Source organism: Pygocentrus nattereri, chromosome 20, assembly GCF_015220715.1.
Source record: "Pygocentrus nattereri isolate fPygNat1 chromosome 20, fPygNat1.pri, whole genome shotgun sequence".
NCBI classification, from domain to species: Eukaryota; Metazoa; Chordata; class Actinopteri; order Characiformes; family Serrasalmidae; genus Pygocentrus; species Pygocentrus nattereri.
The window spans coordinates 28,775,074-28,800,587 of NC_051230.1; the positions used below are offsets into that span (position 1 = coordinate 28,775,074).

Here is a 25,514-nt window from a genome sequence, read left to right on the forward strand (position 1 = left end):
AGTGTACGCCCAGCCTAAGGACTTCTTGATAGTTACTTATCCATTCAGACCCACAGCGCTGAGTTGTCTGAAGCAAGAGTGGAGTTTGATTTTCTTTTGTCTCTCACAGATGAAACCTTAATGTTTTACGTCTACTTAGGTAGCTAGCATTGTTACAGCTGAACCCATCCTCTGGTGGACCACCCCAGATAGTAGTGTTATGATGGTCGTTCACAAGATTAAGCAGAGCCACTGAGATCAAGTAGAGTAAATATTAACCAAACAAGCCAGTAATCAACATTAATATTTGTCAAATACCTGTTGGCCTACTGAAAATGTCATACATGTAAGCTCCTGCATTTCAGTCCAACATGCATGTTGCAAGGACCTATTAATATTTATGTCATGTCAGTTTGAACATGGCTTGCTTGGACCAATTGTAGTAGACGTGATGCAACTCCAGGCAAGGCCCTTTTGTTCGCAGGCTTAAAAGGACGCAATACTAAGCAATGACCATTTGAATGTGGAAGTGGTCCACACAGACTTGCAGCTTAACTGGGGAACTGTGAAAGGCATAATTAGCTACACAGACCCAGTCCTGATAGTCATGTGAATGCCCATCTGTGTGCTCACACATGCAGACAACACAAGCCACCCAAACAAGGGGACATAGATGGCCACAGGTGTGATGCACCCATGCTTTTGGTCACGAGTGCCGATATGAGCACACATATACAGAAACCTGAAAGCACACATCGGGGGAGGCATGGCATATATGCCTCTCAGGGTTTGTCCTTCGCTTTTCATGCCAAAGTGATCAGCTAAGCCACAGTTTGCTGAGACAAGCAGAGAAACAGGCGGAGAGCCTGTCAGAGCGAAAATGGAGGCAGGGCCAATATGTGTAACATGCCTTTTGTGTTGGATCAAATATGTGGCAATTGTGTGCACATGGAAGTCCATGTGTAGTCTTGTTAGTGCAGGCATGATCTTGCAATGTGAATTTCTGGGGGCTACAATGAGAAATTTTGAGGTAAATGTGAGTGGAAACGTAGACTTATGCAACAAATTGAGTTGCAAATTTAAAAACAAATTCAACATGAAGGTGGAGGTCAAAGTAGGAGGTGATGGTGATTGAACATTGTCTGATGGACAAGAAGGCCATTGTTAGCCCATGGATGTAATGAATTTAGCATGGCCCAAAAATTCCAATTAAGTATGTCCAATCATATGCACAGGTTTGAACACCCCAGTCAGTTTTGTTGATTTTTTTTAAGAGAAATAAGTTCACATCCTCCACTGGGAACATAAATGCGGCATTTTTCTGCAAATTTTGATCACAATTTCCATGTGTTTGCTGTGTTTAACATATTGGAAAAAAAAATAAACATAAAATCTAAAAGGTACGATAACTTTGCACGTAAATTTGCCATAATTTTGCACAGAATTTATGTTTTCTATTATCCCCCCAATATGTTACTTGTGTATCAAAATGGGCAGATATGTGTTCTTTGCAGAGCATATGTTCATTTAGAAAATCAACAAAACAATTCATTTAATGAAAGGGTGAACGAACATAATCCATTTGCATAAGGAAGTCAAAAGACATGAAAAATGAAAAAAAAGGAGTTTAAAAAAATATTTCAATTTATACTGAAAATGGGATTCCTAACAACCACCTGGAAGACCTGGTAGACACCAAAACTGTCCCCATCAGATAAAGAGCACTTAAAGCTTTTGTCTTTGAGAGAATGAAGCACCACTCTTGCTTTAAATCTGAAACTGAATCTAGACTGACCAACCCTGGACCAACTGAGTCCAGACCTCAACATCAGTGAATGTGTTTGGGATTACTTGGATTGTGAGATGCAGAAAGTGCCAGCAGCTTCTAAGACTGAAGTTTGGAGGTCTGGAAAAAATGTCCCTGCTGATTTCTTGATAAACTGAAAGTGTCCTAAAAAGAATGGAAGCTGTGATAAAGGCGAAGGATGAATGGCTTAAATACTGAAAACCTCAACCTGATATTATATTTAGTTTTGACTGGAAATACAACAAATGGTCGTCTCTGACTTTTGCACATTACTGTCTGCATCACAAACATGCACATCTACTATGCAAACATGTGCTTAATGTTGCTAAATACCCACAAAATGAACCTTTAGAAGAAAATGTGTCTGACCTCTGCGGGCCTCTCATTTGATAAAAGCTTTCTGATCGGTGTAGACTAAATGGAACGGAAAAGCCTCTTCTGTTTTCTCCAGATGACTCTTCACAAAAAAAAACAACCTTAAGATACCCTACGATCCACTTAGCCTCCATTCCGAGCCCGCAGAACACTTTCCTGATTTCATCCGTCTGAAAGCAAGGCCCATTAGTTAGGCACAGATGTGTCTGATGGAGTGGGATGCCTTATATTGTCCTACTGTGATCAGCTTCAAGCGTATATGTTGAAGTTTTAGTTTTGGTGGAGAAATAATTGCATCTGGTGGCTTGCCTGTCATTCAGCTTGATGATTCATCCTTTTGTTTTACACAGTTTTTCTTACTCAGGTCACAGTTCTTAAATATCATAAGTTCGGTGCCTACTTCAGAGGTTGCATATCTTTTTTTTGTGAAATTGGGTTAGGAAATAACTGAAGTTTGGCAGGAGGACCATGTATAAAGCTACTTCTCCATCTAATCCAAAGCCCAATCCCATTTCTTATTTTTACCCCCACACTTTGTTTTTGAGTGTCACCTTGCCCCTGTTTTTGAGTGTCACCTTGCCCCTTGTTATCAAACAAAAAGAACATTACTTCATTAACAGGCTGTAGATGACCCGGCCAGTCTGCAGGATAGCATAGGGGCACAGTAAAGTTCAGCTCCTCACTGCTGCACTTTACTTATATTTAGGGAGTCATATGCTTTCAAAGAGGGTTATGAGGCATATGAAGCTGAAGTCAGCAAGTCACCAGCTTCTTGTCTGAATTTTCCACTTCCATCTCAAATGGAGCAGCAGATACATTCTGGCGCTTCAGACGTCAGTACTGCTGACCTATTTAAGGTGGAACAGGAAATTTAACTAGCTGGCTATTAAGAAAGTAACAACTACTTATGTTTATTATGAAGAAAAGTACTATAATACATTCAAATGACATTAAACTAAGATAGATTAAGATTAAGACCCAATCCCATTTCACCCCTCGCCTCTACCACTTAGCGATTAGCCCGCCATTTTGCGCGTTCACATCTAGCGGTAGGGTGTCCCGATTGTCATAGTATGCCCTTTTGTTAACATAGCAAATACTCAGTCAGGCAGTACCATTCCAGATGATGGATGCGATCACAAGCGACGAGCACACTCATAACTTGATTATTATAATTGTGTTGTTGAACATTATTAGATAGGTAACGCTAACTAGCTAATCACCTGACCCAACAAAGTGACATAGTTGGACAATTTGCTAGAATTGTCAAGATTAATTGATTTCTTTTATGTACTTCACCAGCAGATTAACAGCTTCTCACTGAGATGATTAAACTGTAATCACTTTCTAGAACAGGGGTATCCAAATGAGCTCTTTCCAGGCCACAGCTCCGCAGAGATTTGCTTTCATTACATTCACCTTGTTCAACTCATCATCTAATTGGCAAGGCCTTCACCCATCAAATTTGCAATGTTAGGCCTCATCCACACATATTTAAATAGTTATGAAAAAAGTGTTTTTTTTTCTCCATTTTCAAAAAAATCTTCATCCACACCTGCAGCTTATTTAACAAACTTTGCCAGCCCAGTCTGATGTCAAACACCTCCTGAAGAACAGTGGATGCATATATATGGTGCACAATATAAAGTGTAATGCTGATTTTCTAACCAAAGGCCTTTCCATATGTATCAGGACATTTTTGGAAATCTGTAGTTTCCTCTGTGTTTTGGCCTCCTGTCCTCAGGAGGATGGTGTTTCAGGTAATTGAACATTTTTGACAAATAAGCTTCCTAGACGAAAAATTAGTCACCTTGCATGTTTAAGGTGGTGACTAATTTTTTGTCCGGGAAGCTTACGAGTAAAAATTCCTTCACTTCCTGGCAGGAATTGCTTCTAGAAGTCAACTTAGGTCCTTCACAAACCGTTTCTGAAAGAAGACTCAACAGGGAAGCATTTCTTATTGACAAGCTGTGAAACCTGTCGGCGGTCCCCGTCCGTCAGATCCGTCTTTCGGCCACAATTCTGATGAGAATTTCCTGTAGACTGGGATTTTTGCCACTTCTGGTAGACCGTTTGACCTTTTGCTTCGATACACCTGCAAATCCAGCTACTTCCTTCACATTGTGGTCTTTGGCACACCCAAAAGCAATAATTTCTTTTTCATTAACATCAGCTTTATGTCCCATTTTCCACAGATTGAATGAGACATTCCCTGCATGTACCACCTCTTCTCAATCTATGAATCCTGTCGCACACCCCGCAGGTATTTATAGCCCGATTATCCTCATACAACGCCATCTGCAGGAGCTTGAATTTACTACCACCTTAAACAAGGTGACAATTTTTTTTTTTGTCCAGGGAGCTTATGTGTTCAGGGCTTTCATGTGGATGGACAAAATATTGACACCTGCAGAGCTGTGAACCCTAAAGAAAAAAAAGTGGTTTCATGAAGTTTGATTTGGGTTGCAGTGCTGCCAATCTGGACAGGTGCCTACAAAGCGAGGCAGTTTGAAGAGGGACAGTGCTTATCTCTGCAGAGCTATGACCCAGAAGGAACCCAGTATGGTGCTCCTGATCTAGAGTATCCTTGTGATAAAACCTTCATGAAATTTGTTGTCAATTTTGGTGTTCAGTAACCCCAGGGAATGCCACCACCTTGAACCTCATGTTCAGTGACACAGATAAATGACACCGCTCTGAGCCCCTAAAAAAAGCACAATTTAAGCAGGCATGTGGCCGTAAATACAGAATGCAATGCTGAAGCAGAGATTTTCTACAGATATTTTTGAAAACATAGCTTCCTATGAGAATGTTTGACTAATGAATTTCAAAGTATTAATGTGGATGAGCAATTTAAAAAGGGACAGTGCAGTCTGATCCCCTTAGAGTGTCTCAAAAAGTGGTTTTACAAGGTTCTATGAAAGTTGTGATCCTGCCTACCTGCAAAGGTGCACCTGTCGGCATGAGAGAGAATGGCCGCCTTTCATAAGGTACTGAGTGTTCCTGTTCGGTTATTACAGGTATTAACAATACTGCAGCAGATTGTTACCAGTGGCCATGATTAATGTGCATATTTTATGTTTTAGGTGTGGTCCTGCACCTGGGTTTTCCCAAAAGAGCATACAAACAAAGTGGTTATTTGTATCATCAGTATTGGTGGTGTTTTGCACCCGGCACCTCTCAACTTGACGATGTTCCTTGTACTGCAGTGAATTGAGGCAGGTTGTGGTTCACGGCCCTTGAGCAGCTCTCTCATGGTGTCATAGAGCTGGCCTGCACTGTAGCCTCTAATATCCCTGTGAAAACAGTCTTTAAATAATCAGTGCATGCTTTAATTATGCAGGGAGGGGAAGAATGCTTTAATCTGTATTAAATGAAGCCCCCGAGGAATGCCGCCGCTCTGAGGCCTACGCCACGGTGAGAAGGAGCGGGCAGGGGGCTGAGGACTGCTGGGAGACCGATATAGAACTGCCAGCGTACAGCTGGGTTATTAACTGAAGGAGAAGGAGGGGAGGGTGGGCGAGAGAGGGGGAGAAAAAGAAAAAGACTGGCAGCCAGGTGGAGGGAGAGAGAGTGGAGAGTGTGCAGTGTGAAAAAGAGAAAAAGCGATTGAATGCAGGTGAGTGGGATGGAGGCAAAGCCTGACGAAGGGAAGGAGGGAGATAACAGGGTGCTGTCCATCACTCAGGCCTGAGAACAGCCTGGTGCTTGCAATTTCATTCTGATCTTCAGGTAAACACCACTAATGCCAACAGAGTGAGGAAAATCCATTAATGCGATTTTTATCCAGGCCCTGGGACAGTTGATGAGCCACACTGGTGTTTTGTTGGTATTGACCAGTCCATTTTCTGGCAGCATGAGTTCTTGCTTACCGGCAATCAATCGGACTCTACTGGCATCTGCTAACCTTTTTTTGGCAGGACTTTGATAAGCACGCTCATTTGTCATACATCTTGTACTGTTTGAGGAGGGACATCGTAGATGCTATCACTGAAATGTGAGGTCATTGACCATTGCTTTGGGGTCTCTCTGTGTTTATCTTCCTGCCTTTGTCTCTCTCTATCTCCCACTCTCTCTTTCCCTCTTTCTCTCACTCCATCTATTATCCCTGAGGCCGCTGTCTCGGACCCCGGCTGCTCTCTTTGTTCACGTCTCGGCGTGCACTGAAGCACGGCATCAACTAAACAGAACTAATTTCACCAAAACCACAGATGATGCCTCTGTAATCGGGTTAATTAGAGGCGGGGATGAAACCACACAAAGAAAAACGAGGTGACAACATCATCGCTGGAAACAACCTGACTGCAAATGTCAACAATCTCTCTTTGAGTCCCTTGTTGACTTTAGCGGATACAATGAGAGACACACTTTTTCCAAAATTTGTCCCTTTAGACCTGTCCTGTCCACAGATACAACATGAACATGAATCAACTTAATGTAAATGAGAACTAATTGCATCCACTCTTATTGTAAGCACTGTGGTGATCCATGCATCCATGAAAGGTCAGCATTGCTGGGAGGAAATCTCCATAGGTGATTACCTCCATAGGTACTGCACCAGAGGGGTCATCCAACTATGGAGGTTGTAGGACCTGTGCTGACCTGAGCCTTGCCTTGCTAATTGGTTCTTGTTAAATGACCATATGAAACACAATTATCACACTCCCTGAACAAGAGAGCACTTGTACAGTCTGAAGACAAAGGCACAGGACTTGAGTCCTCCCCTCACCCCTCCATTTATGGGGTCTATCTGTGCTTGTGTTTTAGAGTGATGTAGCATCATGATATAGCTGGATCGGTATACCATTATGGTGGCAAATGGGGTTTGAATGTATTTCAAGGGTAAGATGTAATCTTTTACATTGAACATCAGTACAGTTGTAACACCACAGACCACTGACTTTAACTGAAAAGACCAAAAATGAGTAAAATCTGAGCCACTGCCACTTCAGTTTCAAGGTATGACAAGTATTGCAATCATGGTGTTAATTTATTTCAATATTGACATCTCTTAATGTTTCATGAGTAACACCACCAATGGAGTCTTTTTGAACATGAAGCTGTCAATTTTTGCCAAATTCATCAGAAATCTAAAAAGAAACTTCACTGACTTGGACTTCTCAAGGTTATTCTTTCTTCCCTTGAGATATCCGTAATTGAAATAATTCAAAAGACATCGGCGTTTTTATTTGAATGGGATTTAACCTGATCAAACATTTAGTAAAATGAACACCCAAAAATAAGATTGGTCTTTTTTATCTTGTTTTGAGCTGATTCTCATTTAGGAAAGTTGGGATAAAATGACCCAACTACACTGTAATCTTAACCATTATAAGAGAACCAACGAGTCTGGTCTCAGATCACTAGAAAATGGCTTTCAGCTACAATTCAACAGCAAGTCATGGACAGATTAAGGTGAACATTTTTTCCATGTAGGTGTTGTGTCAGCAGTATGTGTGTATGTAGATATATATATATATGTATGGGTGGTAATTACCATGTGTCAAAAGTGGAGGATAATGACTGTTCTTAACACTGCCTTTGTTTCATGCCTGTAACCTTCAGTTTATCGAGTAATTTTGGGTTGCTGTGCGGAGAGGCTTGGCCAAGGTTTGTCAAATTTGCTGAGGCAAGGAAGTGAAAAGTTCTCAGGTAGCATCGGCTGCTCACCATGACCAAGACTATAATCCAACGCTGAGGTTCAGGAGGGGTGAACTAAGCCTGGAAAGATTTTTGCAGCCAATTTATGGGAAAATAGGATGGGGTCTTAATAGGCTATGAGTGCCCCACTGTGGGGCACTGTTATTGCAGGGGCACTGGGTTTGGTGCACCAGCCAGAACTGTGTATGTGTGGCATGGGGGGAAGTGGGGGGGGTGTCCTGCCTCTATTCTCTTTAGCTGTGAAGAGATTAGCCCTGAAATCCCAGTGCAAATCAGTTCAGCCACTGGGGCGGATGTGAGTAAGCATGTCTGGTCAACAGCTTGAGGCTTTCGGTACAACTGAGGTCCTCACCAGCTCAGATCAAATTTGGGGTCCACACCAGCTTCGTAGATTTTGGGGCTAGAGCAGCTTGGATAGAACTGGGGACCAGACCAGCTTGGTAGAATTGGGGACCACACCAGCTTGGTTCAACTGGGGGCTACCCTAGCAGAACTGTGGACTGACCGGGAACATGAGCATGACTCCCACCATGAGCAGGGCTATCTTATACAAAAAGAAGATCTACACAGGTACTGGCACTTTTACACACTTTCATACATTTTCTTCAACATTCTTTTATTGAGTTGGTAAAAGGTGTCTCATGACTTTAAAGCCAAAGAAACAGCTTGTAATAAGAATAAACCACAGAATGTTGATTTATATGTATTCTTTGTCTACTTCCTAAATGAACCAATAAAAAAACTAGGATAATTATTCCTTCTGATTTTTTAGTTTAGTGTTATTAGTTACGGTGAGCATGAAGAACAGCAGTGGCATATGTAATATTTCATTTGCAATAACAATGTTGATCATTGTTTTTCAGTTTAAATTATAAAAAGCCATTAAAATGATTGCCTATCCTATGCTAAACAATTTAAAAATACATAGATATTATATTATTTTGTTAATAAATCTTGTCCCAAAATGTTCTGGTCAGTGGTGTCACAGAAACCTGGAAAAAAAAAAACAAGATGCTGTTTTTGAATTACTCCAGGTATGGATATCTAAAGAAAGCTTAACTCTGAAGTCCACAGTTAGTGAGGTGTCCCTATATATTCAAAGAATTTGGTTTACTGTTTCAAAAAAGATTGCGTCAATGGTGTAACTCATGAAACACTAAGCGATTTTAAAAATAAAATGAAATAAAATACAACATGAACGTGGCAGAGAAGTATATTTTATAAAAGCTCAGATTTTAATCATTTTGTCAGTAGTGTTACCAGCAGTGGGGTTACAACTTAAATGTAATAGACTACAGATAAATTGCATACAACAATCCACCTCCCCAATGCTAGAGTGACCCACATTTTTTTGCATTCTTCATTCTGAAGCAGATTTTAACCGAGTGACGGTGACAGTTGAGATGCCTGCGGCTATTCTCCAAGCTGTGCGAAATGTAGAATTGAGCTGAACTGTGAAAACTGGATTGATTAGATTGACTCCTGATTGCATAGTCTTCTCTATTCAGTCAGGATTCAGTTGCCTTCATATAATATAGGCATCTAGCGGTGTAGTGTATCAATCCAGAATTAGATTTTAGGGTTATTGCTAGCACGCTGTTATTGTTGTTATTACTGCACGGTGCCTGTAGCCAGTCTGTAACATCACCTGTGGAGAGACCATATAGTTGCCGAGAGATTTCCAACGACGAGCAAAGCTGTTCGTCGCTTCTTGGGGGGGGCCAACCTGATGATGAATCTTAATTATGCCATGGGGCTTTTAGCTGCTGTTGACTGTCAGAGACTAGCAAGCTTCTTGAATCATGTCAACAGGCACCAACGAGGCCTGGGAAAGAAATGTTTCTGATTAAAATGTTATGGTTCTCAATGTCCTTTATGAAGTCTGCAGCAGTTAATATTGTTCCACTTTACCTGCCCTTCTCACTAAAGGCAGTGCCTGAAACTAATGAGCTCTAATGCTGGGTTTCATCATGAAGAACATTTTGCTGGAAAGGAGCACACTTCTAAAACTTTTGAAAGTCTTTTTCACTTTGTGGCTCATTTTGGTTATAGCTGATTAGAGCTGACTGCACCAGGGTTCCTTGTTGTGCTTGCAGCGCCACGTTAATGCATCGCCTTTTCACAGTACATGAACGAGACTGCTGTTCTCCTGCCAGCTCTGTCACAAAGCATCGCATCTCTGCGGGATCTACTTTGTGCGTGCTCACGCCGGCGGAAAGCTACGTGAATACGGGTCGTCACCAGCGCGCCCCAGATCTGCTGATTCATAGCGCAAGGGTTTCCCTGTAAAAGCTAGGACCCTCCCCTGGAAACAACGTTTTTTTAAGAGAAAGGGTTTACCGTGGGAAGGCTGGGGTCAGGAGGGTTAGCTAGGGTCAAGGTCTGGGTCCAGAGGTAATTTTACAGGTTCCAGGACCTGTTATTGACATTGACAGGTAAAATTCAGGGGGTTGAGGTGTATTCACAACAGTGTTTTTAATTTAGGGGTACCTGGTTACACATTGGGGGGCGGCAAAGAAGCATTATGTTCCAGAGATAACTATTGTGAGATTGTCAGCCTGCAGAGCTGAAAATAAAAGCATGAAGATGCAAGAACTCAGCACCTTTGGGTTCATCTTTTATTACAAAAGTGGCAGGATAGCTAGGACATATATATATATATATATATATATATATATATATATATATATATATATATATATATATATATATATATAGTCAATGGTTTCAACTCCTCCATGATTGTAGCCGCTTGCTCTCATTCAAACAGCCTGTGGGTTCTACTTACAGTGGAGGCATTTGAAGGTAACTGGAGGTTTACTTTGCTGTTGCTTTTGTTAGTTTGCTGCTTGTTGAATTATCCATAAGTCTGTGGATCCAACGTAGTCTGATTAAGGTGCTGAAAGCATTAGTTTTAAGATGATTTAAAAGCTGTATTGCAATATTGTGGATGACTTTGACAAACTTGACTGAAACACATTTGTCTAGAGCTAAAAAAAATCAGGTACATCAGGATCTCATTTAAAACCATAAATGTATATTCCAAAGCCTAAATTTGACTGGTTATGTGTTCTACAGGTACTGGTTCTTCTGACTAAACTTGCTATCAAGTCCATCATTACTGCATCTGAAGCATCAGAGTAAAACTTTCACATCGGATTTTCTGCCACAGCAGAGTGGTGTAATCCCTGAAATATGCAAATCTTTTGAGAGAAAACCCTGGGATAATGAATTGTCACTCTGGAAAGCTTTGCTCCAGGTAACGAACCCAGCCAAGCATGCGCAGACAGAGAGCTTGTTAGGGGATTTAACGTGGGTTCCCTGATTGGCTTTCTGGAGTGGACAGATGTGGCTCACCTCTCTGACATTAAGCTCTCTCTGTGTGTCTCCTCAGGCACAGAAATCGTGGATCGAGAGGGCTTTCAGCAAGAGAGAATGTGTGCATATCATCGTCAGCACCAAAGACCCCCATAGGTAAGATTCAACACAGCCTTCTCTGGCATCGAGCACATTAACTCTGAATCCATCTCTCAGACAGGTGCATTAAGGCATGCAAATGGAATTAATCCAATTAATTTTATCAATGAGAAGGAATGAGAGAGATACATGGGGAGAGTGCAGGCTGGTTGAATGTGGCTTTATTTATGGAATGTTTTCCAAGGAAGACTTGATTGACCACTTGGATGTGGAGATGGTATCTCTACTGGAGAAGGGAACGAGGCAATGGTGGGGTGATGACCCACTCTAGTCAACTGACCCTCTCAAGTCAGTTGCACTTCCAGAAATCTTTCAAAACAATGGTTGGGCTGATGGAGAAGCTACAGTGAATCTTTAATGTGGCCATTTTCAAATTGTCATTGTTAATCAGTAATTGTAATGTATTTTCCTGAAACGCCGCATCAGGGAGGGTCTCTGAGGTCGCTAAATGTTTTCTCTTGGTCACAGGTGGAAGGAGGAGATGAAACATGATATTATGAGTTAAAACATTGGATAAACATTGATAAATATTCGATTTTGTTTATTTAAAAGGCCCTTTGCCAGCATACATAACATCCATGTTGAATTAATAACACACTCCAGATTTTTTTTGACCAAATATGAAAAATCTCAAATGTGGAACAAATACACTATATGGCCAAAAGTATGTGGACACACCCTAATTACTGAATGCAAGTGTATCCTCTACACCCATTGCTAACAGTTGTATAAAATCAAGCACATAGCTATGCAACCAGATGCACACAAGGCTAAGATCACTATGAACAATGCCATGCCCCAGCTGGAGTGGTGTAAAGCTTGCCACCACAGGACTCTAGGGCAGTGGACATGTGTTCTCTGGAGAGATGAAAGGTGCTTCACTATCTGCCATATTTGGTGGATGCCTTGAAAACTGTACCTACCAGAATGCACAGTGCCAACCATGAAGTTTGGTGGAGGATGAATAATAGGTCTGGGGCTGTTTTTCAGGGTTTGGGCCCTTTGTTCTAGAGAAGGGTGATGTTAATGCTACAGCATACAAAAACATTTTAAACAGTTAAATACTTCCTACTTTGAGTTTTTTGAAGGCCCTTTCCTGTCCCAGCATGACTGAGCCCCTGCACACTAAGCGAGGTCCATAAAGACCTGGTTTAATGAGTTTGGTGTGGAGGAACTCCAGTGCCCTGCACATAGATTGCGCACATAGCCCTGACCTCAACCCCACTGAACAGTTTTGGGATGAATTGGAATGCCAGTTGTGAGCCAGGCCTTCTTATCCAACATCAGTGCCTGACCTAACAGAGCTCTTTTGACTGAATGGGCACAGACTCCCACAGACACACTCCAGAGGCTTCCCAGAAGAGTGGAGGCTGTAATACATGCAAAGGGGGACAACTCCATATTAACGCCCATGGTTTTGGAACGGGATGTCCAACAAGCTCATGAAAGTGTGATGTCCGCATATTTTTAGCCTTATATTCATTTTTATATCCACTCACTGACATTGCTAACAGAACCAGACAGATAGTCAACAGAATGTAAAGCAAGTAACACTCCGCCTAATGCTTAAGGATGGAAAGTTAAGACAGTCGTCATGCTACAATGCTTTTGGAAAACTCGATTCAGCCCCGAAGAAAGCTTCTTATAAGCTAATAAGAAAGAAATGAACCAAGGTCACACTGTGCTATTTAATAAGGACAAGGTCCTATTTAATCATGAACACTGTGAAAAAGGCCCTAAAACTTTTAATAGCGTGAACTGTTCTTAAATCTGAAATGAAAAAGAGTTTTGGCTGTTTTAACCTTTTGGATGTTTGTGTGACCTGCTATGACATCTGTTCCCATGCAATTTCATGGTCAAGCTTCAGATAACTAGTATAACATCACATTCTGTAAGATTGGGTCAATTCTGTTTTAATTTATTCAGTTTATTTAGTTTGTTCAGTTCCAACCAGATGAAACATATGTGGCAACCATAACTAATACATACACTCACTATCCATACATATCCATCACATCTACAGCAACTTCCCATTCCTTTGGACATCCCATTCCAAAACCATGGACATTCAGTTGGCTATAACCGCCTCTACTCTTATGGGAAGGCTTTCCACAAGATTGTTGAGTGTGTCTGTGGGAATTAACATTAATGGTGGATGAGAAGACCTGGCTCACAATCGACATTCCAATTCATTCCAAAGGGCTTCAGTGGGTTTGAGGTCAAGGTGTTTGCAGGCAAGTGGAGTTCTTCCACGCCAAACTGGTCAAACTATGTGCGCAGGGGCACAATCACACGAGAACAGGGAAAAAGCTTCCCCAAACTGTTGCCGCAAAGTTGGAAGATTATCACCTAAAATATCTTTGTATGCTGCAGCATTAACATAACCATTCAATGGAATTAAGGGGCCTGAAAAACAGCCCCAGCCCATTATCCCCCCACTACCAAACTTTACTGTTGGCACTGTGCATTCCAGTAGGTAGGGTTCTCCTGGCATCCACGAAAACTAGATTTGTCCATCATTCATCTGTTTCCAGAGTCCAGTGGAGGCATGCTTTACATCACTCCTGCTGACACTTGGCATTGCGCATAGTGATCTTAGCTTTATATGCAGCTGCTGAGCCATGAAAATCCATTTCATGAAGTTTCCAATGCACAGTTCTTCTGCTAACGTTGCTTCCAGAGGCAGTTTGCAAGTCTGTAGTGAGTTTGTACTCTATGTGCTGTTAGCAATGGGTGTGGCTGAAATACCTGATCTTAATAATTAGCAGGGATGTCCATATAGAGTACATTTCATGCAGGTTTTCCCAACAGTTAAAGATGCACTCTGGCCAAAATGAAACCTGTCAGCATCTGCTGAAAACATGCCTACTTGCATCCTCCAGCGGTGTCCCAGCAGTCTGAGTGAAATGTTCCAGGTTACAAACCAGGAAATCCCTCTTCTGATAAAGTATTCTGAAGGTGGGCGGAAACTTTGAGGTGGACTTTTTGTAAGGCTTTTGTTACCTTACTACCTGGCCAATGCAGAATGAATTGCATATTTATTTGCATAATTTATTTGCATCAGTCAGGATTTCTTTATCACCATAGGAGGACAGACATATTTTCGCAATACATGCTGGGTACTGTAGTGAGTGAACATTGATGGGCAGTGTTGCATTACAGAATGCTGCACAGATATTTAGTGCTACTTTTAGTTTGCAGCACCCCTTTAAACTCTACCCTACAATTGACCACAAGTTACAGATAGCGCTAAACCCAACTTGAGTACTTAAGACCACATTTTAAATCATGTGTTTGCTGCTCCCTGTATCTTCTCCTTGGCAGGTGCTGTTGTGGGCGTCTCATTGGCCAGCATGTGGGCCTGCCCCCCAGCATCTCGTCCAATCAGAACGACAAGTCGGAGCGCTTGACGAAGAACGACAGTTTGTCGGAGAAATGGTCCATCAGCAAGCACACACAGCTAAGTCCCACCGATGCCTTCGGGACCATCGAGTTCCAGGGAGGGGGCCACTCCAACAAAGCGATGGTAACAGTCAAACTCTTCAGCCGTTTGGTTACTTAGCTCCACCTCTGTGAACAATTCTGATTCGGTAAATTTCTCCCAAATAGACTTTCATATCAAACTCCCCAGAATGACTTACTTATTAAACATTTCAATGTGCAGAAATGTTGAAAGAATATTGGAATTCCTGTTTAAGACACAGAACTAGGCTAATTGTGGGACTTTTATTATGTAATGTGCTGCCTAAGTGTTGATCTTGCATCTGTCAGTACAGTCCACTTAAGGAATGCTCATAAATAGGCTTTTAAATAATTAAAATGCTACATTCTAAACTTAACTAGTCAAACTTATGAAATAATTATATTGCATTTCTTTACTAATTTATGTATCAATTATTAACTGAAATGTACGTACATAACGAGCATAAAAGATTTATTATCTTCCAGAAACAAAGACTCTAGATTATTTCACATTTTTTGCAATGAAAAATGCATTTAATTATTCATTCTTAGTATTAATTAACATCCCTAATGAGCCGACTTCACTGCTGTCAAGTTGACCCATCGAGCCTAACTTGCCATTATTTTTTCATGCTTCTCATCTGTCAGTATGTGCGAGTGTCCTATGACACAAAGCCAGACCTGCTGCTGCACCTGATGACTAAAGAGTGGCAGCTGGAGCTCCCCAAGCTGCTCATCTCCGTACACGGGGGTCTCCAGAACTTTGAGCTGCAGCCCAAACTGAAGCAGGTGTTCGGCAAGGGCCTCATCAAGGCCGCCATGACTACTGGTGCCTGGATCTTCACCGGGGGCGTCAATACAGGTGTGTTCCAGCTGCACTTTCAACAAAGTGCTGTACTTAAGTTGTAGCAAAAGACTGAGGCAGCAAGTGAAATGCTGAGATGTACTCAAACAGCAGAACCAAGGCAAGATGTGTAATGTTTTATCTCATCAACTTAATTTTTAGAAAAGTTGGGTCAGAGCAACAAAGGAACGTTGTGAAATGTCCAAAAACAACATCAGATACTGCAGTCATGCTTAGATATAAAAGGAGCGGTCAAGAAACGCTGAGTCCTTTGTGAGCTCCATTTCAATTCCATTTTGTCACTACCAAAACAATCATGACATTACCGGAGGCTTACCAAATGTTTCCATAGTGACTGTAAAATAACAATATTGTTTCGTTAAAGAACAAAAAGTACTTCCTCACTGAAAATATGTATTTCGGCAGTGACAACTCATAATGTTACACACTGACTTTCAGACTTTGAGACAAAACATTAGGAACTAACTGCTGACCATGTGGCCATGAGGGACAGGGATGCAGTTTCACTTCCTAAGTTAAATGAGTTAAGTGACTCTTATTAGTCCCACAATGGGGAAATTTCACCTCCACATACACACTAGTGAACACTCACACTAGGGGGCAGTGAGCACACTTGCCCAGAGCAGTGGGCAGCCCTATCCATGGCGCTAGGGGAGCAATTAGTGGTTAGGTGCCTTGCTCAAGGACACTTCATTCATGGACTGTTGGCTCAGGGGATCAAACCAGCAACCTTCTGGTTCCCTAACCTCCAGCCCAGGGCTGCCCCCAAAATGCAATGTGGCTAAAAAAAAGGTTCCACCCGCAGACTTAAACTCTGTGTTTTAGAATTCACATGAAAATTTGAGACTGCATTTCCTGAATAGCTTTTTTTTTTATTTGTTTGGCTGGTAAAACGACTCTTAATTTCTCACAATGAAGCAGCTACCTAGTTTTGTTTGTAAAAATCCTCATAAGACACATTTGATCTCCACACACAGGGGTCATCAGGCATGTGGGCGACGCTCTGAAAGACCACGCCTCCAAATCCAGGGGCAAAATCTGCACCATTGGCATCGCTCCCTGGGGCATAGTGGAGAACCAGGAGGACCTCGTGGGCAAAGATGTACGTAATCACACCTGCAGACATATGCTAAAGTTTGGGAACCCTTGGTCAAATTTACAATACATTTAGTTGATTTTCTATGTGAAACTAAGTTAACACCTTCTATAAAATGCAAAATTACTGTTTATCTGATGAATCTCAATTGAACGAATTGGAAAAATAAACATAAACTCATCAAAAAAAATTGCAAAAGGTTATGCCACATTTTTTATTTTGTGTTTCAGTTTTTTTTGTATGTTAAACCCAACAAATAAATAGAACTTGTGCACTAAAATTGAACAGAAAAATATATATAAGTGGGTAGGATGTGTTATTTTCACATTAGTTCCGGTCCTAAAACCTGATTGGCTGAGCCACGTTCGTTGTAAAATCCACGATCCACCACAGCTACGATTGAACTCTGTATCATTGCACCACAGCAAGAAAAACCCTTCTGCTGTTAATGGATTAATCTTTGACTCAAATGCTGTTTGCACACAGCACCGAATGCCACGATGAATTAAGAGCCCGTTGTTATTTAAACTGAGGGGCTGAAAAGGTATTTTCTTATCTAGAACTAGGCTGGTCAGCCAGCCAACAGGCTAAAAGATAAACAGCCTAAGCAACTCCATCATTAATATCACAGGCTTGAATTAAAGCAGTCACGATATGATTCACTGAAAAATGATGATATAAAGGTCTAAAGAAGGTCACCTGACTGGATTACAGGCTTCAAGTGTCCGTGTTTCAGTCAGAAGTATCATCAAAGCCAGTCTGAACCCCAAACGGTTCCGTACTCCCTGGCTAAACAGTGTGCTGTGTAACATTCAGTTTAGAAATTCTAGCTTCTTCTGTCAAATAGTGGCTGCCTGTCGAGTATGAATGTAGATGGATCCTAACTGGCCGTTTCTTAGCTATATTTTGCATTGCTGGGCTGCAGGAGTCAGTGTCTAAATTCCTACGTAGTGCACTATGTAGGGAGCAGGGAGCCGTTTGAGACTCAGCCCCAGCGTTAGTCAGTCTGGCAGAAGACTCATAGTGGTGATTTGGTGACCAAAAAGAAAAGTGCTTATAAACTGAATATTTTTCCATTAAACAGTGCTGTGCTATCATATGTTCACTGTTATATGAAAAAAAGTTTTTAAAAAATCATATCATAGAGTGTTTCAGCGCGGTCAATGGTTGCTAAGCAGTGAAGCCGTACTGTAAAGGAACTAAATTTGTTGGCAGAATACTTGTTTACGCAGATTGATAATAACGTCAAAAAAATGAAACTTGTGTATTTTAATATGTTTTATTTTGGCCATTTTATAAAAGCAGTAAGCCACTCGAGGCAGTGCGTTACTGCGATTTTCCTCACAGGGAAGGAAGTTTTAAAGTGTTAAAGAACACCTTTCCCATGATAAGATCGTATTAACCCATGGCCTCTCGTGGCTTATTGCTGTATTATAAAATCAACAAAACATGGAATTCGACTGGGGGGTGGGGGTTACTCCACTTTTGCATACATATTGTAAATACAGCTCATCTGGGCATAAATGTCACACAAAATGAACAAAATAGCATTTAAATTCTGTGCAGAACAGTGTACATTTTGTAGATACAGTCTGTTTGAATGTTCAGATTAATGACTGAATATTTAAGGGAAACTCCTGGTTTATATACCACATATAGTTGTACATGGTGCCTGTCCTCCGATTTTAGAAAATTAAAAGGTCTTAAAAAGTGACATTAATGTATTCTCTACATGCATTAACAATGATACCAAATGTGCTGAATAATTTAAGAGGACTGCAATGTGTCAGCTTACTTACACAGGCTTGGATAAAAAACACACGCTTCACTTGAGCTATCTCTTATTTAGAACTACCCACTTCTGTTTGCTCTCTCTGCCTCATCTTCTCTCTCTCTCTCTCTCTCTCTCTCTCTTTCTGAGGCCAAATGTGTTCACTTTCTTTCACTGAAGTACTATAATGCTGTTATAAAGAAAAACATCAGTGAAAAAGAGACACCAGAAAGTGGCTCTAATATTGATTACTCTTTTTTTTTTGTCTGTGTTGAGTGAAAGTTTGAAACTCAGGTTAACTGACTGTTGCACTATATACAGAACCTTTAACCAACACAGCACCCTTCAGTGTGGCAGGGAGCATTATGCTCAGACAACCAGTCAGACTGCACCATTAACCATCATGCACAACCAATCAGACTGCACCTTTAACCATCACGCACAACCAATCAGACTTCACCTTTAACCATCACGCACAACCAATCAGACTGCACCTTTAAAAATCATGCCCAACCAATCAGACTGTACCCTGTAACCATCACTCACAACCTGTCAGACTGCACCTTTAAAAATCATGCCCAACCAATCAGACTGCACCTTTAAGTCACTCACAACCAATCAGACTGTACCTTTAACCATCAAGCACAACCAATCAAACTGTACCTTTAACCATCACCCCCAACCAATCAGACTGCACCTCTAACCATCACTCACAACCAGTCATACTGTGCCTTTAAAAAGCACGCACAACCAATCAGACTGCACCATTAACCATCACCCCCAATAAATCACACTGCACCTTTAACCATCACTCACAACCAGTCATACTGCACCTTTAACCATCACTCACAACCAATCAGACTGCACTATTGATCATCACTCGTACTTCATTGGAGTGCACTTTTAATCATCACTCATAAACCATCAGACTGCACCTTTAAATCATCACTCATAGCCCATCAAACTGCACCTTTGACCATGAGCAAACCCTGTTTTTCTGTAATATGTGGCAGGTGGTCCGGCCTTACCAGACCATGTCCAACCCAATGAGTAAATTGACCGTTTTGAACAGCCTGCACTCCCACTTCATCCTGGCAGACAACGGCACCACAGGCAAGTACGGTGCTGAGGTCAAGCTTCGACGGCAGCTGGAGAAACACATCTCCCTGCAGAAGATCAACACACGTGAGTCCACCACCTGCTCACCTCTAACTCAGTCACAGGGTTGGATAATGATCTGAGTGCATTATTAGCCCTCTGGATCAGACATGTTGAACTGCACGGTGTGATTTCCTTTTAGACTGACCTGGGAAAAGCATGCTCAATCCAAAGCTGATGTTTCAGATATTATGATAGAAGCTGAATTTTTACCTTATCAATTACACATGCACACATGCATGTAGTACTGTACAAAAGTAAGAAACCAATCTTCATTTATATAGCTTGCAATCAAAACAGCCATTGAGAGCAACAATATATAATAATTATATATTTATAATATTTATAATTATAATAATAACCACATCTCTAAAGTTCAGTCTTAGAAGTCGGCTGTACATTCTGTCTCTCAAAAATCAGTTCTGAAGCAACAGTGGGGCTTGATTTTCTCCTCACTTTCCAGAATGTAAGCTTTAAGTACTGTTTATCTGATGGGGCAGTTTTGGTGTGTACTTGGTCTTCCAGGAGGTGGTTAGGAGCTCCATTTTCTCTGTAGCCTTTAAATATATCTTGGATTCAGTATTGGAAACATTTGTTTTTTAGTTATTTCCCTTCAGTGATCTTCTTTATGCAAGGGGATTATCTTAAACTACTGTTACATGGTCAGTCGTTCCTTCTAGATGCTTCTATTTTACAAATAATATCACTTACAGTTAACCAGGGCAGCTCTAGCAGGACTGTGGCAAAGGTGGCATCCTAAAGCAGTGCCATGTTTATAGTCACTGAGCTCTTCAGTATGATTCATTTTACTGCCAGTGTTTGTCTATGAAGACTGCAAGGCTATGTGCTTGATTTTATACACCTGTTAACAATGAGTGTGGCTGAAACACCTGAACTCAATAAATTGGAGTGGTGTCCATGTACTTTTGGCTATATAATGTGTTCCTTTGCAATACCTCCTGAAAGATTAATAACTTGTTCTTAAGTACATGAAAGCTCTCTGACTTTTGCACAGTACTGTAAACTGGCCACTTTATTGGAAACATCTACCTTATAGGTGTTTCTCTTCAGCGACAGATGGGTTACAATCTGCAACTGACATATAAAGTACGTGTTTCTGAAAAAGTGGCAACTCAGTTGTGAATCAATTAGTATACATCTGGAAATGTACAGTACAGGATATAACCGGAGTCAGACTGCAGGCTTCTTGCGCCACCTGTCAGAGTTTCCCATTCCTATGATTCACAAGAGATCAGTGAAGAGCTGGCTGCCCACAATAGAATCCACTCAGACGTCCAATTCAGCTCAGAGCACCGTGTCAAAGTACTTCACTCAGTGAAGGAGCTCCGGATGAAAGCACAATGGCATCAGCTGCTGAACTGTAGCCCAATGACACTCAGCTCCCCTTCAATAACAACACTGTCAGACTCTGTAGAACATGGTCACTCATACAGGCTGCAGACATCAGACTCAGTGATCTGGTAATGTCTGCAGTTATGACCCCATATAAATATCTAAGTAAATACAGTAGCATTTTCTGAAGGAAATGCACAGCTTACACAAGTTTCGAAGAGCTTATAGGAGCTTAAAAGGCCAGAAAATATCTTAATGTTTATAAGTGATGAGTCACAGAATTCATGTGTAATAAAATGAGAAGGAAAAAAGTAAGAAAAACGAAAGAAAGGAAATGGATGATTGAAAGAAAGAAAGAAAGAAAGAAAGAAAGAAAGAAAGAAAGAAAGAAAGAAAGGAAAAGAAAGAAGTGGAAAAATAAACAAGACAGACAGAAACAGAAGAAAAGAAACATGAATAAAAGAAACAAAAAGACAAAAAGAAAGAAAATGACAGAAAAGAAAGAATGAGTGAGAGAACTGAGAGACTGTACATACAGCAGTTCAACTTATATTGTGTATTAAAAAAACAGCAGGGAAGGAAGGAAGAAAGAAAGAAAGAAAGAAAGAAAGAAAGAAAGAAAGAAAGAAAAGAAAAAGAAAGTTATAAAAAAGACAGAAAAGAATGAGTGAAAGAAAGGAAATGGACAACTGAGGGAAAGAAAGAAAGAAGCAAACAAACAAGAACGAAAGAAACAAGGGAAAAGAAAGATGAAAAGAAAAAAGACAGAAAACAATGAATGAAAGAAAGGAAACGGACAACTGAGGGAAAGAAAGAAAGAAATAAACAAACAAGAATGAAAGAAACAAAGGAAAAAAAGATGAAAAGAAAAAAGACAGAAAAGAATGAATGAAAGAAAGGAAACGGACAACTGTGGGAAAGAAAGAAAGAAAGAAAGAAAGAAAGAAAGAAAGAAAGAAAGAAAGAAAGAAAGAAAGAAAGAAAGAAAGAAAGAAAGAAAGAAAGAAAGAAAGAAAGAAAGAAAGAAAGAAAGAAAATAAAAGGAGTCTGCATGTTAAGTGATTAGTGCTGTATTCAGTGTGCTGGGAAAACAACAATGTCCTCGCCTTGTAAGCAGTGGAATTATAGACTTGAGCTTTTCTTAATTACAAGCAAAAAACAAGCGTTTCTGAAACTGGAGCTCAAAATGATTAAATGTTATAGAGAAAATGGGCCTCCTAACAACCACCTGGAGGACCTGGCAGACACTAAAGCTGCACTGGAACAATGAAACTGGGCATCTGGGATCTGTGAAGCTCTGTATTGTTTGGATCATGAGAAGCAAAAAAATGTGACCAACATCTATGACTGAACTTTGGAGGTATGGAAAAATATCCCTGCAGAATCCTTTTAAACATTGAAAGTCTCCTAAATAGAACAGAAGCTGTAATGAAGGTAAAGAGTGGACACACTAAATACTGAAAAATCTGATCTTACGTTTAGTTGCTGCAGCTTTGGTGTAATTTTCTGTTAAATATGTGTTTTCTGCACTTATTCCGACTGTATGTTTATATACTCAGTGCACAGTACACTCCATATATTAATTTCCAGGCAAAACAGCCATTAAGTACTTCCAGCTTGGTTCATCTGACTGTGACAGATTTGCTGGTCTTCCAAGTGTCCCAGGTGGTTGTTAGGACTCCCATTTTCTTTGTATTGATTAATCATTTTTAAACTCTCACTTGGAAAACTTAATTTTACACTTCTTTTCCTTTGACGTTCCCCTTCCCTGTGCAAGTGGATTGTCTTCAGATTGTCTCCTCAGAAATGTCTCCTTTCCACAGTACTGTGGCCCATCTCCACTGACCACCACTAACCCACAAACCCCAACATGTGCCGTTCTTAATGAATGGATCAATCAGCTAACCTTCCTGACCCAGACATTGCCTCAGGCATTGCATGTATCTGCCATCAGTTGCCGGGAATCAGTTAGCGGTCAACAAGGCAAAGTATAGCCGATTATTCCCTTCCGCTTCCGACCGTCCCCCCACCCCCCCATCCCCAGTCATGTGACCTGTGGACTTCCCTTTGTCATCCTATGCCTGGGATCATAGAGGGGGCTGGGAAGGCAAAGGGACGTCCAGTCGTCATCAGCAGCATCTATGTCCAGAAAAAAGGACTGAGAGTTCACTAGAACCTGCCACTCTTCATAGACCAGCACCGCACTGAGCACATTCACACTGAAAATATGCCTGTTAAGGAAGAAAAGAGAAATAAGTTCTTGAAGGAGGCAAAACTGAGGAGAGATGATGCCTGAATAATCTTACTGTGAATCGCTGAGTAGGAAAATGTCTCTTCTGCTAGTCTTCAAGATATTTTCAGTTGTTATCTCTTTTTGCAGTCTAGACTGAAATAAATCTCTGATGCCCAAACATTTTTGCCTGTCTGGCAAAAAAGTATCGTTGACAAGATAAAGCGAGCAAATATATATGCAGTTTGTCTACGATGTCATTATGTCTTTTGCTGAAACTGGTTTTGTCTGTGAGCAAAACCAAAACCTTCCATCACTTCACATTCACAGTAGAGCAGAATTAATTGACATTACTAACGTAGCCAGCGTTTGGTCGCCGGCACGCTGCATCATGTGTATATATTTCTTTAAATGTCACCACAGAAGTTGACAGAAGTTAATATGACGCTGACGTGACTTTTCCACTTAGCACTCAGACAGCGTGGATACTTTACTCTGCTTCATACGGCAGCTTTGCTATCTAGCACTTCTAAAACTGCTCTGGCTGTCTAGCATTAACTAGCATGGATAATTCGCATCTCCTAAAGCCAGTATGGTTGTAGCATTAACTAGCATGGATAATTAGCATCTCCTTAAGCCAGTATGGTTGTAGCCTTAATTAGCATGGATAATTAGCATCTTCTAAAGCCAGTATGGTTGTAGCATTAACTAGCATGGATAATTAGCATCTCCTTAAGCCAGTATGGTTGTAGCATTAACTAGCATGGATAATTAGCATCTCCTAGAGCCAGTATGGTTGTAGCATTTACTAGCATGGATAATTAGCATCTCCTAGAGCCAGTATGGTTGTAGCATTATCTAGCATGGATAATTAGCATTGCTGTGGTTATCTATAATTATTAGCATGAATAATTAGCATTTCGTAAACTAGTGTGTTTCTCTGGCATCAACTAGATATTTAACATTACCGAAGTTGCTGTGGTTTTCTTTCAAATAGCTAAAGATGATAAGCTTACGATTGTGTGAATGAAATAAAATAGGGAATTCTGTTATTTTACAGTAATATGTCCTTAGCATTGATTGGCATGAATCACATCCAGTTCTAATCTTAGAATAACATGTCTTCTGACAGTTTAGTGAAGGATGAATTCTGCTGGGGACTGTATGAATAGTAGCGAGCACGGCACGGCTTATAATAGAACCAGATTAGATATGCAAAACCACATGTGTGAAACATATTTCATCTATAAGCACACAGTGTGGAACTGTTCTTCTCATGACCTCTAGATTCATTGTGTTTCCTGCCTCAGCTACAGTGATGAAATGCTTCTGGCAGAGGCTCTAGGCTGAGCTCATCTCTTGATTTGATTACCTTTCTTCTCCAGCTGGAGAAGGACGTCCATATCACTCTCCATTTGACCTCGCAGGCATGCCAGGAGCCGCCCACTCTACTCAGCTGTTGAACCACTACAGCAGCCTACAATAAGGCATAAATACATTCATATGCTCTCCTGCTGTGTTCTTGTTCATACGAATTGAGCATAATCGCAGAGCCAATGTTTTTGCTTTCTGCTTGACTGAACATATGAAAAAAATTATTACTTTTTAATGTCACCACAAAGGTTAATAGCTTCTAAACTTCTAATGAAAAACAATGAGCAGGGTTTTAGTGTTGAGGGGCGAAAAAAAGAATTTATTCACAGTATTTTCTGAATTTGAGCAGGCAGAGGTCATATGCCGGCAGCTGAATTACAATGTCAGTAAAATGCATGGGTGAGCTGTCCAGGGTGCTGATGTGGTTCTGAAGAATTGGACAGATGGCTTATATCTTTGTGCTTTGTTTATTTGTATAGGAGTGGTTAAGGGTAGACAATTACAGTAAGGCCTGTATAATTACTCATTCATTTATTTAGACAATTAATAAGTATTGTTCCCCCAATTGTATTTACCCAGCTATAAATTTGCAGGTGATTAATTAACCTTTTAACTTTAAGGAAAAATGTGGTCAAGAAAAATTTTTTTTTTGGAGAACTATTTTAGTGGATGGTTAATTGGACAACCATTTCAGTTGATGGTTCTTTGGACAACAACTTCAATGGATGGTTCTTTGGACAACCTTTTCAATGGATGGTTCTTTGGACAACCATTTCAATGGTTCATTTCTTATTACAACCATTTCAGTAGATGGTTCTTTGGATAACCATTTCAATAGATGATTTTTGGCCAACCTTTTCAATGGATGGTTCTTTGGGATATATCCATTTTGAAAAATGGTTCCTT

General features: G+C 40.7%; 1 protein-coding gene across 1 annotated transcript in view; it reads left to right on the forward strand.

Annotated features, from left to right (window-relative positions):
- Positions 1-25,514, forward strand: part of trpm3 (transient receptor potential cation channel, subfamily M, member 3) — a 252,200-nt gene that overhangs the window by 136,609 nt on the left and 90,077 nt on the right. Inside the window, 5 exon segments of the mRNA XM_017709650.2 lie at positions 11,217-11,296; positions 14,624-14,825; positions 15,410-15,623; positions 16,604-16,728; positions 19,507-19,678. Coding sequence (XP_017565139.2) covers positions 11,217-11,296; positions 14,624-14,825; positions 15,410-15,623; positions 16,604-16,728; positions 19,507-19,678 — 793 coding nt within the window.